This window comes from Amaranthus tricolor, chromosome 16 (assembly GCF_026212465.1).
Source record: "Amaranthus tricolor cultivar Red isolate AtriRed21 chromosome 16, ASM2621246v1, whole genome shotgun sequence".
Taxonomy (NCBI): domain Eukaryota; kingdom Viridiplantae; phylum Streptophyta; class Magnoliopsida; order Caryophyllales; family Amaranthaceae; genus Amaranthus; species Amaranthus tricolor.
The window spans coordinates 19,201,389-19,218,888 of NC_080062.1; the positions used below are offsets into that span (position 1 = coordinate 19,201,389).

At 34.9% G+C, this 17,500-nt stretch overlaps 1 protein-coding gene across 1 annotated transcript in view; it reads left to right on the forward strand.

Moving 5' to 3' along the window:
- Window positions 1-15,605, forward strand: part of LOC130802102 (DEAD-box ATP-dependent RNA helicase 39) — a 16,778-nt gene extending 1,173 nt beyond the window's left edge. The window contains exons 2-9 of the mRNA XM_057666004.1: window positions 227-322; window positions 432-620; window positions 712-852; window positions 2,869-3,009; window positions 8,435-8,577; window positions 12,848-12,977; window positions 13,066-13,114; window positions 14,883-15,605. Coding sequence (XP_057521987.1) covers window positions 227-322; window positions 432-620; window positions 712-852; window positions 2,869-3,009; window positions 8,435-8,577; window positions 12,848-12,977; window positions 13,066-13,114; window positions 14,883-15,388 — 1,395 coding nt within the window. The 3' untranslated portion in view covers window positions 15,389-15,605. The remainder of the gene's footprint in view (window positions 1-226; window positions 323-431; window positions 621-711; window positions 853-2,868; window positions 3,010-8,434; window positions 8,578-12,847; window positions 12,978-13,065; window positions 13,115-14,882) is intronic.
- Window positions 15,606-17,500: the final 1,895 nt, after the last annotated feature.

A 17,500-nucleotide genomic window follows, 5' to 3' on the forward strand; every position in this document is an offset into this window, starting at 1 on the left:
GAAAATGCAAATTTCTACTTTGAATTAGGTAGCTAATTTCATAACATTATAAGAGTGTTTTATATTGGAAGGAATTGGATTTGTATCCCATATTGATGGTGGGTTTGATTTAATATCTACTATGCTAGTATTTATGATATTTTTTTGAGCTTGAATAGAACTTGCTTAATGCAATCAAGCTATGTTGAATCTGATCTTTAACTCATGCATTCTGCTGAATTGTTAGCTTTTGAGAAGGGATGAAGATGTCTCAGGCATCCTAATGAAGCCCAGGCGTCCACGAGCTGTTATCCTTTGCCCTACCAGGGAGCTTTCGGAACAAGTACATTTATTTAGACTTGAGTTGATAAATGACTAAACCAAATTTTTGTTGATATGCACTTTCCTTATGTTTATTGATTTCCATTATTGAATTTTGGTTTTTTTTATAGGTATTTCAGGTGGCAAAATCCATTAGTCATCATGCACGGTTTAGATCTATCATGGTTAGTGGTGGAGGTCGATTAAGACCCCAAGAAGACTTGCTTAATCTTCCCATGGATATGGTAGTTGGAACCCCAGGGCGCGTTTTACAACATATTGAGGATGGGAACATGGTCTATGGTGATATTAAATACGTGGTGGGGAATTCTTCAGTTTTTATTACTTTTTGGGGTCTTCTTGACTTTCTTGCTTAGACTAGCTCATAACAGTTACCAACTATTTATATAGGTGTTGGATGAGGCAGACACAATGTTTGATCATGGCTTCGGTCCTGACATTCGTAAGTTTTTAGGCCCACTCAAGAACCGTGCTTCTAAACCTAATGATCCTGGGTTTCAACTTGTCATGGTTGCTGCAACAATGACAAAGGTATCGCATATATCTTATTAGCTGAAAAGTATAAGTTACTAGTCAATAATAGTTTGAAAGGTCGAATTTGTTTTTTCTTTTGGTAATCTTTGTCTTCGTTTGTGTGTAAACTCAATATTGACCATATAGATTAAGGGCTGCTTCTATTTCATTTGTTTGAGTTTTCATTTCAAATGTCTTCTTTATTGTACAGCCAAAGTAGTTATGTGAAAATTGTTTTGCTCTCTAGTGGATATTGTAGTGTAGTTGTAATTCTAACATAGTGTTACTGCAATCGTGACCGTTACTGCATTTTTACTGTATGATTTCTAATCCCATTTTCTAATCCCTTTGAAAAACCTAAGTCATGTTAATGAATGACTTCCTCTTGTTTTTGGCTTGCAACACTTATGTTTTATAGAAATCGTAAATCCTTTACCACTCTTCCTTTATTTGGCTTTATCAGTTTTGCTTTTTCTTCCTATCTATCACCTTATCATTGAAGCCTCTTTTCTTCATAGCACTCTCTCTCTCGCCTTATCTTTTGTGCCTCATGGGTCCCGACCCACGTTGTGAATATAAAGGACAGATCAAGTATAATTTTTTATGTTAAGAAAAGTGGCACTGATTTTTTTATCTTTTGTGCCTCATAGGTCCCGACTCACCTCACTTTCTTGCTTTGTGTTAGATGAGCCAACTATTAATTACCCACTTACAATGCACAAAACGACAATCCAACCGTTAGATATGTAGTTTGGGTAAACGGGAAGATCGTATCAAAGTTTGGCGCAATCGGAGCACAATGGCCTTTCATTGAGATGGTTGAATGTGAATACCTTTGTGCGGTACACTAGAACTCTCTGCCTCTTTTTTCTTCTGTTTTGTATGGTGTAGCAAGAAATCAAAAGAAAAAACTTTTTTTTTTCTATCTATATATTTTTTCTAGCAACGATATATATTTAGACCAAAAAAAAACTCTAAGCCCACCTTATTTAAAATGTGAAGTGGGCTCTTCTTCCAAGTATGAAGGGAATGACCCAATATTATATGCGTCTAAGAAGTTAAAGTTAGACTTGCAGTGTACTGGCAAAATGAAACCATGTATGTGATACGTATAATCCCAACATTGACCAAATAATTATTTATTGGTGATTATATGCATAAGTGTTCAAAAACATATGTGTGCGTTTCATGATTACATTGGGGGCTTTTGTGTTGCAATTTGGGCTAGCTTTCTTTCTGTTGAGTTGGCTTTTTTCCAATGGGGATCCATTGACTTTGCATGCTATCTCTGAGAATTGTTTTGCTCCATGATTCGATTTGGGAAGAATATGTGAAAGACATTATTATGGAAGGATACATGCTCATTGTCCTTTCAGTATTGTAGTTGAAAGCATGGTAGGGTGTCTACTGAGGAGGCTTTGAAAAATGAAGAGTTATTTCTTGCTCCTTTTTGTTGGTTTTCTTTCTTGTTCTTAGGTGTTAATGGATACAAAATTTCAGCCATACAAATAAATTTATACATTTTCATTTTGGGGCACTTCAGATGCTAATGATGTAATTTTCCACTGTATCTTGTTAATACTATGTCGAAAATTATATTATGGCATGAGCTTTTGTTTTAATGTCTGGAAAGTTCATTTATATCATGATTATTGAGATATTACCAGATGTATCTATAGTCTATACTAGATTACAATGTCGAAGTAATGTAAAATAAAAAAATTTCAAATCCATTTGTTTTGTAAGATATCAAGCTCTTATTTTGGAGACCAAGATCCTTGTATACATTTAACAACTTTGAAATTAATATTTGACCTCAGACCCCAAATGTTTATTGTGATCATTTTAGTACGTCCTTGATTCTCGATGATTGTTGCAGTGAGCCTCAATATATTTTCTGGTTTAGTTTCGTTACTTTTATCTGTATTCTGGAATTCGTTTGGGGATACACTATTTAAGATTAATTTTTATCTTACAAAGTTCCGCTGATTTGGTTCATTGTTAGTTGCTAACATCTAAGATGTTATAATATAGGCAATTCAAAATCTGATTGATGAGGAGTTCCAAGGCATTGCACATTTGCGCACGTCCACTCTACATAAAAAGGTTGCATCTGCCCGCCATGATTTTTTAAGACTTTCAGGAGCTGAAAACAAGCTGGAAGTATTACTACAGGTTTGCCTTCTCCTGTCTTTTTATTCTTGATATATTACAATTTCTTACAAATGGATATCCCAAGGTATTTTCCACATTTCTTTGAGGCTGAAAAACACCTCTTTATTTCATATAATAACATTGTGAGCACAAAGCTATGTTGATGCCTTTTTTTGTAGAAAAAAAAAAAAAATAATGCCACTTGCTCTATCCTTTTCTTTAATGGCTTGGCCATGTGTATATTTGAACTTTCTTATTAGGCCCAATTCTATTTTAAAAAGCAATTAGGGTTAGGAGTATTACTAATTTATTACCCTTTGTGGTTAGTTATTTCTTATTTGTGCTCGTTATTGTAAACATGAGAGGGAATGAATTAGTTGTAGGTGCTCATAGTTTTTTTTCCTTCCTATAAATAAGCAAACATTTTTCCAACATGGAGGTCCAATTAACTTCATATATAACATACTGCATATCAGACCGCAAACTTGGAACGCAGGCTTGCTCTAAATGGAAAAATAGCCCCTCGTTTGAAAGCTCTTAATGACCACAAAGGTTTAGAGATCTCCGGTTTGTCAAACACAAACATATGTCGAATGATGCTTCTAAATTTGAATTTCTTCACTTGGTTTGGTTGGTTTTCCATGTTTTGTTTGTGTTGTAGCTTGGCTTTGAGAGATTTTCGTGGAAGTTTCGTATACAATTAGGAATTGAAGGAACCCGAATGCAATCTTAATAACTTTTTAATGTGGGGATATGGTCAAATGTGTTTTGACCATTTCTCTTCACATGGGCAAGACTTAACTCAAGTTTTTCAAAATAGAATTTATTGTTAAAAAATAGTGTTCAAATAATGAGAAACAGTTCTAATGCCACATTATTTCAAGTCAAAAAAAAAAAAGAAAAAGAAAATTGTGAACAACCACCTCATAAATGTTTAGTCCACCATATTCTGTTTTGGTAATTTTTGAAATATGCACGATTTTTATATCTGGCATATCTTTTTGAGTACTTTGACAACCTTGTCCAAATTAAGACTCTAGCCTATCAACTTTTCTTTCCTCTTGGCTCATTTCTTATTTGTTATTTCGTTATTTTGCACATCAAATGTCGGTTGAAACCAAACTCACGAGATATATTTTGAATCAACCTAATATGCGTTTTTTTACACATTCCTTGACAGCGTGAGTAATATCATTTTCGGTAAATTTATAAACCTTTATAATGCAACTGATATGATATTATGCGGCCTTGGTTTTGCATTATGCAACGAAATGGTGCACGAAGAAAATGAATAAACCATCAATCACTTTTATAAACAAGTGTGTAAAAAACTTAAATGAAATAATCGCGTAACATCTAGTTTTTATTTAAGTAGAGCTACAAAGTAAGGGATTCCATCAATTTATTCATTAAACCTACAAAATCACCATCGAATAGGTCATTCGCAATAGTTCTACCATCACAATTATTTTGATAGAACGACTCTTTCGATGTTATCCATCTTCCATACATCATCATCATCATCATCTTCATCACATCCAGTATATCTATCTCCAATAATTACCATCAAAATGGTAGTTACCAATTGTTGTCTCCATCATTATGCTTAGAAAATTATGTGTTTGGGCTGGTGAACAAGATGGGGGATGAGAGAGAATGCACTTTGCCATCACCTTGGTGGCGATGGGCTAGTTATTAAAAATATGTAAAGCATCACAATAAAATTTACTTTCTTATTGTTCTCTCCTTGTAACCCACTTCTTGCTCTTAATGCTAAGGGGCCTCTTAAAATTCTTAAGTTCACTACTTTCAAAAAAGTCAGGGTCAATTGTGCACAATAACTGCTCTTTTCTTGTTGGGGTCTGTTAAAAATAAAGCAGCACCAGCACGCTATATAAGAAGCCGCTACAACTTTTGCATATAGTTTCCTTCTTGAAATAGTCCTCTACGAGACTATGAATAATGCCTATGGTTGCAAGCCCCTTAAGATAGCTCACCACAAATGCCTTATAAAAAAAGAAAATATAATATATCATTAACCACAAACTTTATAACCATAAATGAACAAATGATTTAAATATATAAAGTTGAAGTATACACTAAAAATCACCAAATACAATAGTTATTGCCAGGATTAGGACATTGATCATTTCCATTTGAGTTTTGAACTATTGTGCAAGTATTGGTTTGATCCAAACAAGCCTGCTGTCAACACACTTTTTAGGTAAATGTTGAATGGATTTGTAAACTTATGTAATGGAATCAACTTGAGGCCATTACAAGGTTATAGGACTTTGTCCCACATTGGTTATATGGGCAACTAATGTGGGGTTTATAGAGTGAATGAATCTTTTGTTTATTCTATAACAATGGTGACCAAGTCGACTTGGAGTGGTGGCCTACTGGTCCACCTGGGTAAAGCCATCCATGACCAATGTAGCTGTGACTAGGGGTGCACACGGTCCGGTCTGGTCTGGTTTGATACAAAAATCAGACAAGACCAGAAATTTCGATCTGGAAAATTTTCAGACCAGACCATACCAGAACGTTGTGGTCTGGTCTGGTCTACAACCTTTTCTTTTTAAATTTTTTTTAAATATTAATATATATTTATTGATGCAAAAGAACTACAATTTCTACAGAATGAAAAAAAATCAATGAATAGTAAAGAAGTAATTGAAGAAATTATTGATGAATAAAATCAAAAATAAAGAATTACATAGGGAAAAAATTGAGAGTAGCACATCCTAACGCAACTATAAACTGAAAAATAAAAAAAACAACTAAAATTATTGATGAAAATCAACGAAAAATCATGAAAAATTTCGGAAAAAAGAACTACATAAGCAAAAATCAACAAAAAATTGAAACCAACACGAACAAATCGATCTTAAAAAGTCAACAATAATTCGAAAAACAACAAATATGAACTGGAAAAAATCCTTAAAAAAAGAATAGTATAATTATATTACAAGATTTATACTTGATTCCATCTTAAAAATGGCGCTTGAGAAAGTAGAGATGATGAAGAACAACAAATATAAGGCAGCAAAGGGGCCACCATTGTTGAAAGGTTCTTGACTTGAGTTAAAGGCCTTAGGTACTGATTCGATATTAAGAGTTTGATACTTTTCTAACTTTTCATTTCACAAATCATTTTTAACTTTTAACATCCACAATGGGCCATCTAAGTTTAATTTAAAGTTAGGCTTACCAACCTATGTCTCTTAATTTTACGGTTTATGGTTTCCAGTTTACGGTTTACACAAGACTAGAAAGTATTGCGGTTTTCGGTCTGGTCCGGTCTAAAAATTTCAAAACCTAGACTGGACCAAAACCGTAATTTATTTAAAAAAAACGGACCAGACCATTTAGATTATAGACCAGATCAAATACTTAAATTACGGTTTGGTCCTGTTTGGTTTGCGGTTTTGACCAAACTTTGTTCAGTTCTAGTTGTGACCAATGAGGATCCAACTCGAAGTAGTAATCTGGGTAATGCCATCCATGAGCAATGTAGCTATGACCAACGAGGATCCAAGTCCTACTCGAAGTGGTAACTCAGGTTAAGCGAGCCGCGATCAATGAGGACGTTAGAACTTATGGGGGTTTAAATGTAATGGAATGCATTCGAGACAATTACAAGGTTATGAGACTTAATCCCACATCGGTTGTATGGGCAACTAATGTGGGTTTTATAGAGTAAATGGAACCTTACTTACTAGGCTAGTCTTTTGGATGAGTTCTCTTATTTATTCTATGAAACCTTATTACTAACCCAAAAGACATCATTTACCAAATAATAAACATAATTCTTAGAGTGGAGACAAAACATAACAAAAAACATTACTTCTTTCCTTTTGATAAAGCATATCACCCCAATATTCGTCGCTATTGAATGAAACTCTAAAAAAAGTAACTTAACAATTCATTAGAGATAATTGTCAAACTATTGCCATTGATTACACGAGTAGTTTTAAAGAGATTAATATTGGTAGACTATGGAATAAGCAAAATATTAGATTAATATTTGTCAATATTGGATGAAAACTTCCAATGTCTCTTAATTCTAAACAAGTAAATAACATTAGCAAATGTGAGATTGATTGGAAAAACTACGCGTAACGAAATGATTGAGTTCATGCATGATAGACTCAAGAAGTTGCAATTCTAATTTCATCCATTCGACAATTGTATGTCACTAGTTAAGCAATTCACAATTAAAGTAGGAGGAACAACATCTCCAAAGTACAATCGCTAATTAATTTTCAACTCTCATCAAACTATTGGTACTCTCATCATTGCAATTTTCTTTTGTGAGTAAATGTTTTGGTATCATATACTCAAACCTAAAACTGAATAATTGATTTGAAACAATTGTGTCAATGGAAAGAAATTTAACATAAAAAATTTTTAACTAAGAGAAGAGAAAAGCAGAAAATCAAGAAAAAAAGAGTGAATGACTTATTGTATTTTTAAACTCATTTGTCCCCCCTCTATATCCCATTATGGACCTTTTATAGCCCATTATTGACTTTTTCAACAATGTCCATTATGGACCTTTCATAGCCCATTGTTAGTTACAACCAACCTCCCATTGGATCCACCCACCTCATTAACTACCCTTACTTCTAACATTTAAGATATTTAAGATGCTAAATGAAAACTCATTGGATTTCAAGTTAAAATTAGGGAAAATCATCTTATATTAGTATCTTGAACTGAAACGTCATAATTTTAGCTTATTTGGCACCACATTAAGAGATATGGTGTGTTGGTTGTTCGCAACCTAGAAACCCTTGTATACTTAACACTACACCTGAATCATGAACGTGAAACATTCAACCCTCCACCATTTGACACCATATTTAGGCTATGTGGCATGTCACATTTGGCGATAACATTGATAACCTTGCATACTTATCAGTGCACCACATCTGGAAAGTACAACGCATCACTGCTTAAGGGGAACCCTTGCGTTGATTCTAGTTTCGTTCATGACATAAGATGTGACAATGTTTTTACGTTGTTAGCCACTGACCCTTTGCAACCTTCTCTTTACTTGGGCTTGGGACCTATAAATGGAAAAAAATTAAACTTTCTTGTTGTTGCCCAACAACCGTTTTTTTTTGAAAAGTTGGAAACTTTCAGAGGCTAGCTAGTTTTACTGTTAGCTTGGTAGTAGAAAAATAAAATTTAAACAAGTGCATAACTTGGCTTCTATTCATCTTCCCTTGCCAGCTAACCTTCTTCATTGCCAATTTTTATTTTGTGTATTTCTTATGTTATTGTGTAAAGCCCTCTAGATAATAAACTATTAGTATTTGAGTGTGATAGGTCTCTTTTTATCTTTGGTTAGCACGAACTTATTGATGTTTCTATGGCACGACAACTGAGCCACCGAAAATATTCTAATGGGTTGCATTATATTTTCTTGACTGGGCAGGTTCTTGAACCTAGCTTGTCAAAAGGAAACAAGGCCATGGTCTTTTGTAATACTTTGGACTCAAGTCGTGCTGTTGATCACTATCTCCGTGAAAATCAAATCTACACAGTCAATTACCATGGAGAAGTTCCAGCTGAGCAAAGGTAAGATGAGAAACGATGTTGTATCTTTGTATGGTTCTTAATTAAAAGAAGGTGAATTAGCTTTTGAAATGAAGGTAACTAAAGATATAATCTTAAGGTTTAATCCTATCATATAAGGTTTAGCTTTTGCAAAAGTCTTAAAATGGTTAGTTGCAATAATTGTGCATCAGTCATTAGAAGCTCTTGACTAGAGCATTTTATGATGGACGAAATATCTATGTTCCCAGAAGATGGTTTATTTGGGAGTTAACAATACAATATGGATTAGATGATTAGGAATCTTCATGATCACTGTCATTTGCAAATTTAATTGTGCTTTTCTCTCTAGTTTTCCTAGTTATATCCTCTAAGCCCATGGCGCGTATGTTGTTGGGGGGGGGGGGGGGGGGGGGGGGGGGGGAATAGCGTTTGATTTATCTGCAATTTGAAAAATAATATAGATTAGATTATTAAGGATCTTCTATATCATCCTTTTGCAAATTTAATATGCTTTTCACTCTAATTTTTCACTAGTTATATCCTTCAAACCCCCATATTGTTTAAATTAAGGCTTTAACATTGTTATTTATTGTTATTATTGTTGTTGCGTAGTAAAAGTTTTGTTTCCCCCAAAATTCTTTTTGGGGAAACCCCTGAAAGTTTGCCATGGACTATTTACCCCATTACTTAATTCTCATACCAACTAAACGACCTGACTATTTTTTATCTCCTATTGAAGTGGACGGAACCAAAAGTCAAAAAAGCAACTAGGTTTTTGTGGAGAAAATTTATATGAATGGAGGAAGATCTACTTTCGAAAATTGTGCTCTTTATTTTTAATATATAGCTTAAAGTTTAAACTATCATTTTTAACTTTCCATTTTAACTCCTTAACCTGCGCTATTTTTTCCTCTTGATTTTCGTAATTTTTGAAAGTGAAGTGACTTGTCTTGTAAGTCTCGATGTATTATGTTGAGGATTTGAGGAAAAATGGCCCAACCTTTAAAGTTATTGTGAATTCAACCAAGAGAAGTGGACAAAATTGAATTTAGTTTTTTTGTGTTGCTCCTTAGAGTTTCTTGGTGAGTTCACTTAGGGTATTTAGTCAAGGGTGTTCATGTGTAATGATCATGCACATGGATTGTTAAAGGTGTAAAAAAGGGCATCACTTGATGGCTGAATCTTAACATTGTGACATAACATCCCACTCTTCCCAAAAGATAATAGGAAAGTTTATATTCTTAAGGTCCTTGTAAATGACGGCTATTGTCTTGCCCTCTACCACCTGCTAGTGGCTGCAATTTCTCTCTGTTAGATCTTTCTTTGGCTTTTCCTAAATCTAATGTCTTGTTTTGGTCTTCTTAATTCTGGTCTTATTGGCACACTACCCTTTGAGGACTTCAAATTTTCCTCTGTTACATCTTTCTAATATGGTGTTCTTTTGGTCTAAATTTATGCATGTTTTCAGTACACGATTTGAGGACTTCAAATTTATTGAAAGTTCCTCAATTTTTTTGTTGCTTCTTGGAAGTGATCTATCTGCATCCGCCTTCTCTGTTTTCATTAAAACGCTTCAGTTTGTTGCTGTTGATTTCTAGTCTAGAATGGTTATACTTGCTCCAACTTTGATGGATGCAGTTTGTTGCGTTTTATGCCTCCCACTTCGTGTGTTTCGAACGGGATTAGTAGGTGAGAGAGTGGATGTGCAAATTTATAATAAATTCATCGAAATTTGAAGCCATTAGTTCTCGGAATGGTTGACTTGTTTACTGTGGTATGGATGTTGAAGATTGTGTGAAATTGTTATTTTTAGCTTTGTATCATAGCTTTGTACTCTGATAATGTTGAGCTTTGGTTTGTTGAACACCTGTAGGGGTCTCTTAAGAGACCATCTCTTTGAAAGACAACTCCCAAAGCCTAGGTCAATTCATTAAAACACCTATTAAGCATTCCACAAAATACCTACTAAAATTTTTATTAGGTATTTTCTATACTGAATTAGACATAAACACCTACAGCACATAACAAAAACTCCTACTCCTACATCATATAACATAAACTCATATAGCACATAATATAAATACGTACAACAAATAACCTAAACACCTACAACATATAACAAAAATACCTATAGCGCATAACAAAAACACCTACAACAAATAACCTAAACACCTACAACACATAATCTAAACCCTTACAGCCAATAACCTAAACACGTGCAGCACATAACACCTACTTGACAACTTCAGAATGTTTAAAACACCTACTTAACACACTGTGAACCCTACTTGACGTATCCTAAATGCCTACTTGAGGTATCCTAAAACCCTATCTAGTAAGCGTGCAGTTTAACTACATTTTTCGTTTTTGTATTTTTAAAAAATCTAATGGGCCAGCCCAATTGAGGCTGTCTCTTTAAAAGACGGTCTCTCATAACAATTTGTGTTTATAAAGTAGTTATGAGCTTAATTTCTTGTATGATGTTGTGAACTCAGGGTGTAGCCATATCAAAGGTTTGGCAGGTGTACATCGATCTAGATCCAATTGCGGGTCATTCACGATCTCGTTTGCTTGCTGGTTCGTCACGTCAATCAATCCAATCTCAGCCTTAAAACGCAATTAAATATCAAGAAAAATAAAGAGAAAGAAGAAAAGGAGTTCAGAATAGGAAGGAGAAAATAAAAGGAAAAGAAAAAGAGAGAGAGAAAAACAAAAGAAAAAAAAATTACCATTAATCGGTATTAAACTCAACATCAACGGAGAAATCGTGAATTTCATTTATGAAGGTGAACCTTTTCAGTTCAGCCGCCATCGGTTTAGTTTCTTAGTGTTTTTATTCTTTTGTTTTGATATAATAAGTAGTGTTAGGTTTGGCCTTTGGGCTACTAAAGTTTAAAGCCCATTTTCAAACTAACATTTTACAACTTAGTCTTTGACAAGTGAAATTAAACGTGAGTTGTGTTCTATCCTTTTCTTTTTCTTTTTTTTTTTCTTTTCTTAATTTTTTCCTTGTAAGTTTTAACTTTTAAGTTAAAAAGTACTTCATTTTAAAGTAATTGACTCAAAATTGTACCTTGATCCCGAATAAAATGTTCCGTGACTCTAAAAAGACCGAACCAAATCGTTTCGGTCTCACCTCAAATTTCTAACACTAGTGAATTGCGAACCCGATTCCGTTCTGCAACCCGGATGTTACCTCGATCCAGGTAACAATGTGTGAACTTCACCTCTCTTATAATTTGAACTTCCATTAATCTGCATATTAAAACCTATACTATTTGTTGTTTAATTTGTACCCTAAAATATGAATTTTATGATTAAGGGTTAGAGAGCTGAAAAAAGCTTGAGTTTCAGGTGGCTATCCTGGACTTTGATTGCAAAATTTTTGATTTAATTTGTACTCTCTTTAGAAATTTCATGATTACCTCAGTTTGTTACTGTGCTTTAACTTGTGCTACAGATAACAAGCTCCCAGCAATCAAGCACACTGTTAAAAATTCTCCTTATTTGAAGTTTATAGTTTCTGTAAATACTTTGACATCTTGACATCATTATTTTGGTAAACCAAGATGCTAGTCATAAGACCTGACACGTTATCTAGTCATAAGGCTTGGTCATGAGCCTTTTGAGTTGAGCTTCTGTTAAGTTTGATTCATTGTGATCTCAAGCCATTCTATCTTGGGATATGCATTAACTTTATTAGCTTGCCAGCAAGCTAAGCTCTCCGTTGCCACTTATTGACAAACCTTCTCTTCACATTTGTTTCCTTTTCATTCTTTTTCTTTATCCACTTTTTGTTTCTACGTTTTGGGTTAGGGCTCATGATGCAAAACTATTTATGGTAGTGATTCTTAAGGTCCACACAGTCTTTTATTTGTTTCATGCGCATGCATCCTTGACTACAGTTTTTATGATGGGCTGATTCTTACAAAAAGTAGCAGTGAACTTGTGATATAGAATAATAAATGAATATGCTTTCCTTGAAAGATTCTGATTTCAGTGTTCTTTGGATTATGGATATATTTTACGATTCCGCTTGCCATTTGCCACCATTGTTACATTTACAGATGTTACAACTGGCCGTTTATCAAAACATTTGCATACCTTAGGTCCACCATGAATTTTCATAGTCATGTTACGGTGCACGCATTGTGTTTCTAATTTTTGTTCTGGATATTGTTAATTGTTCCGTCTCTTCCATTTGTTTTACCTTTTAACATTTTTAAAACTTACGTGTTGACTTCATAAATTAATTGAACTATCCATTTTATGCTTTTGGTGCTCTACCAAGGGTTGAGAACCTCAAGAAGTTCAAAGATGAAGATGGTGACTGTCCTACTTTGGTCTGCACTGATCTAGCTGCTAGGGGACTGAACTTGGATGTGGACCATGTTATCATGTTTGATTTTCCCAAGAATTCAGTGAGTATAAGCATGTAATGTTTGTACTATTTTTGGTACTTCTTGTTTTCTGTTTCTAAAATTCAATTTTGATTAATCAATTGTGCAGGTTGATTATCTCCATCGCACTGGCAGAACTGCACGTATGGGTGCAAAAGGTACTTAAACAAATAAATCTACTTAAGGGACCCGTGTTGAAACTAATAATTGCAGAATGTCCAATTTGATGACTATACTACACTCGGAAAGGCTTTCTTAGCTTGTCATTTATGTTTCGTACTGCTATGCTATGATTACATTTGCTCAACTTGAAACATTTTCTTATGCTTGACGATTAGCGTGCTTGTTTTGTTATTTGTTACTAATACACCCTCTGACCCAAAATAAAAACTAAACGCCAAGCTTTTGATTTTGGATTGTCCGAAAATGGCTGCAATATACCTTTTGGGGCATGCTGTTTCTCTCAACTTTTTGACTCACAAAAGGCTTGCTTATTTTGTCCATTTCTATATATTATTTATTTGCTATAACTATAATTGTGCAATGTTTATGCTTCATAAATAGCGTACTAGTTTTGTTATTTGTTGTCACAAGCTCTCCGTTTGCTCCAAATAAAAAACCAACTGCATTTTCCCGTTTTAGATTGTCTGAAAATAGCTGCAATGTGCCTTATTGGAGGCATGCTGTTTCTCTTTACTTTTTGACTATCTTTTCGACCATATTTCCCTACCCCCCCTCCCCCCCTTTTTATGTACTCTACTTTCGGTCCATACTTGCAATGTACTGTGGTTGGTTTACTCATGTGTGAAAGAGATAGAAAATGCACGGGTTAGAAGAATGAAGGGCTGAAACTTTAAGGAGCTTAGAAGGAAGATGTACATCGAAGATAACTTGGATAACAAGAGTGAAGAGTGAACAGAAGATATGGAATTTCAGGAGCATTGGATAAAAGCAATGAATGAATAGAGTAGGAGAATATATGTAAATGGTGAAAAGATTGATTTTGCTAGTTGTGGATTAATGTTAGATAGGGTTGACCGCGTTAGCTACAATTTCCCTGGCTGATTGTTTTGGTTCATGTAGCCAACCCAGGATTAAGGCTTTGTCATTCATATTGTATTGTAGAAATATGTGATGTTTTCTTCTGAGAGTTGCTAATTGTGAGTGAATATTTGGTCTGCCCATATATGTATTATAGAAACGTAAAGTTTCTTAGCATTTTAGTGGAAAATTTTGATCGACAATTGGGTGTTTGCCAGATCATTTTCTTTTACTTCCCCTAAAAGCTTCTTATCTCATCCATACTCGTATGTTGGTCATGTCCTGGGAAACGGACTTTTTCGGGGACTTGCGTTGGGAACTTGAGAATTCTTATTTTCTTTTTACTCTTGTAAAGAACTTATCCTGCTCTTTGCTCCTCTCATTTTCTGATAAAAATGCTGTTTATCTAACAAAACATTTGAAACTTACGGGCTTGTTCCATTGGTACATGTGCTCAGTTCAATCATCTCAAGCGCTTGTTTTGACCAGTTTCTAAAATATGCTTTTTGTTTATTTGTCCAATTATGTCGGTGTGTGTTCGACCGCATTGAGTATTTGATAGGGGTGCTTGTGTTGGAACATACCGTTGTATCAAGCAGTTGATGCCACACTCATCAATCCGATAGGGCAGAAACGTCACATATAATTTTGGGTTAGGCTGTTATCCTTTCCTGCAATAAATCCTAGGAGAAATTGACGATAGTTGAAGGTTTTCTATTGGACCATACCATGATCCACCTAACAATTATGCTTGCTCTAGTCTTGTTTGTATGATGCTCCATATTTGATGTAGATTGGTTTTTGTAGCGTCTTTCTTTCAGTGGGTACGGAATTTAACTGCATGCTATACCAAATCTCATTTGATCTTCTTTATGATCCTGACAGGGAAAGTGACTAGTTTGGTTGCCAAGAAGGATGTGTTGTTGGCCACCCGAATTGAGGAGGCTATCAAGAAAAATGAGAGCTTGGAGTCTCTTAGTGTAGATGGCGTAAGGAGGGATATAGCAAGGACCCGTATAAGTCAACAGCAAGGAAGTAATATGAAAATCTTTAGGACTTCTAGTTCTAAAACCAGTGGTCGATCTACTTCAGAAAAGTCCTCAGGCGTGCCGAGAAAAAGCAGTGGCAGATCTACTTCACAAAAATCCACCGGTATGCTAGCTAAAGTGGCAGCAACTCGGCCTTCTACAAGGAAAAGTTCCAGTGGTAAACCTGGAAAACCAATTACTCAATCAAAAGGAAAATCTGGAAAACCTGCCAGTCAGTTTAAACCTACAAAGAAGGTCGTCAAGGGATCAAAGTTTACAAGCTCCAGTTCCTCGAAGAAACCTATAAAAATAAGTGTTGTTGGGTTCCGAGGGCGAAGTTCATCTCCTAGTGAAAAAAATTAACATAAATGTCGGTGAAGTGTTCTTTTCGAGGCTGTGGGAATTATATGTAAATTTGAAAGAATTTTTGTCAGATAAATCGAGTATTACATTTTTTTTTTACTTTAGCATAGCAGTTTGATATAAAATTTAATGTTCTAAGGCTCACTTTTTGCATTGTTGATGTAACATACAAATTAATATTGGCTATGAGTAAAATTAAAAGAAATTTCAGGATAAATTGGTATAATAGTTGGTGTCGCATGCAAAATTAGATTGGCAATTTGCCTCCCATGAGTATGTATATTCGTCTGCCAAACATGTCCTGAAACATGCTGGTTTTCCCCTGCTTCTCATTGCCTCTGGTTTTCACGTTTTGCTATTTGTAGTTGAATCTCGTTAACTAATTTCTTATTTCTTCTTTATGACGCGTAGAAATGATAGTTTTCTGTCTTAGGGAGTCCTATTCGAACCATGATGAGGCATAGAAATGGTATGAGTTATCTGAAGAGAGTAGGCGGACAATGTCTATTGTTGTTTATCTAAGAATGTGAAGGCATATAGTGGTGTTTTTACAGAACTACTATAAGTCAAAGCTTACCTGGTGTGCTGGGTTTGGATACTCTCAAGTCTCAACAGCTACTATGATTGAAGATTATTATGACTTTTTCCTGTTAAGTTTCTGGATACAATTTTTGTTGCCTCCTTTTAGCATTCCTCTTCTCTCAACATACCCTATACGTTAACTTTTTGTTGACTAGTTATATACTCTTGACGTTCACCAAATATTTAGCTTTGTTCCCAATCCAAATGTCGATGAGGCGATATCATCTTCTTGACCGGAGAAAATGTTGCGATTACATTAACTTGTATATTATTGTCTTTTGAGCACTCTCGTATATAATTTTTGTATTTTAAATAACCGTTTATAGATATGTATTTTCATTTTCTATACATTGCGTTTCTAAGAAAATTATATTATAATATATCATATTATATCACATAATTTAATAAAAAGGCTGTAAAATTTCACATTGCATTCTCATAGTAATTTGCCCTAGGGAATATAACTATTGGTTGAACTATGTTACATGGTATATAATATTTTTTGTTGTGCGACAGCGGAAGCAATAATTGAAAATAGAGGTGTTCATTCGGGTCATCGGATTGATTTTGGATTAGTTGTTTCGGGTCGGTTTGAAATCGGATTTTGTGTTCAACAATCTCCACCTTGACGAGAACTCATCCTCAACAACGCTCCCATTAATAAACCGTAGTGAACTAAAACCATTCTCAAGCCCACAACCAACACTTAGGTCACAGGTAAACCAAAACATCCCAACAAAACTCCAAAACCAAGACCCGTGAACTTACTTGTTACCAAGTAAACCACTTGTAATGCTCCACCTGCATCACAAGCCCCTCATAATGCTCCACCTACACTACGGGTCCATAAGGCAAGCTCCACCTTGAGGTCGTGAGGCCAACACACCTCTTGGAGCTTCCCTAAGACCGCCCCTAAGGAATCAAGCCAATGAAACCAACATAGTAAAGAAGCCACAAGGATTGTTAGAGCATCCTACCTTTTTTACCTTTATCTTTATGTCCGTGCATGTCAAATGAAACCTGACTACACCGTGCTTCTTCCAAACATCAAGTAATTGATCACTACTAGACAGACAATCACAATACACAAAAGCAAAAACAGGTTGATCACAAAGAACCATCACCAAGATCTAAAAACACAGCGACCTCTTTGCTGCAGAAGTTAAAGTCATGTACTTTGTATTCATGATAAACTCTCGAATACCCCAAATATGACTCCTAACTTATCACAAGTCAACCCAAAGCAAAGTTAAACTCAGTGAACACAACCCAGACTTCAACCAATGAAACTAATGATGGCCATGGTCTGGTTTGGCCGATTCCGTTTCGGTTTCGTTTCAAAAAACTGGCACCTAATTCGGACTGTTGGGTTCCGGTTACGATTCCAGGCTGTTCCAAATGGTTCCTTGGTGATTATGGAGGTTGTTCTAGCGATCCAACTCTCGGGTTGGGCGATTCGGAACATCGGTTCAATTCTATTTTTCTTTAAATATAACACAAAAAATTATATAAAATACTATAATAATGTGG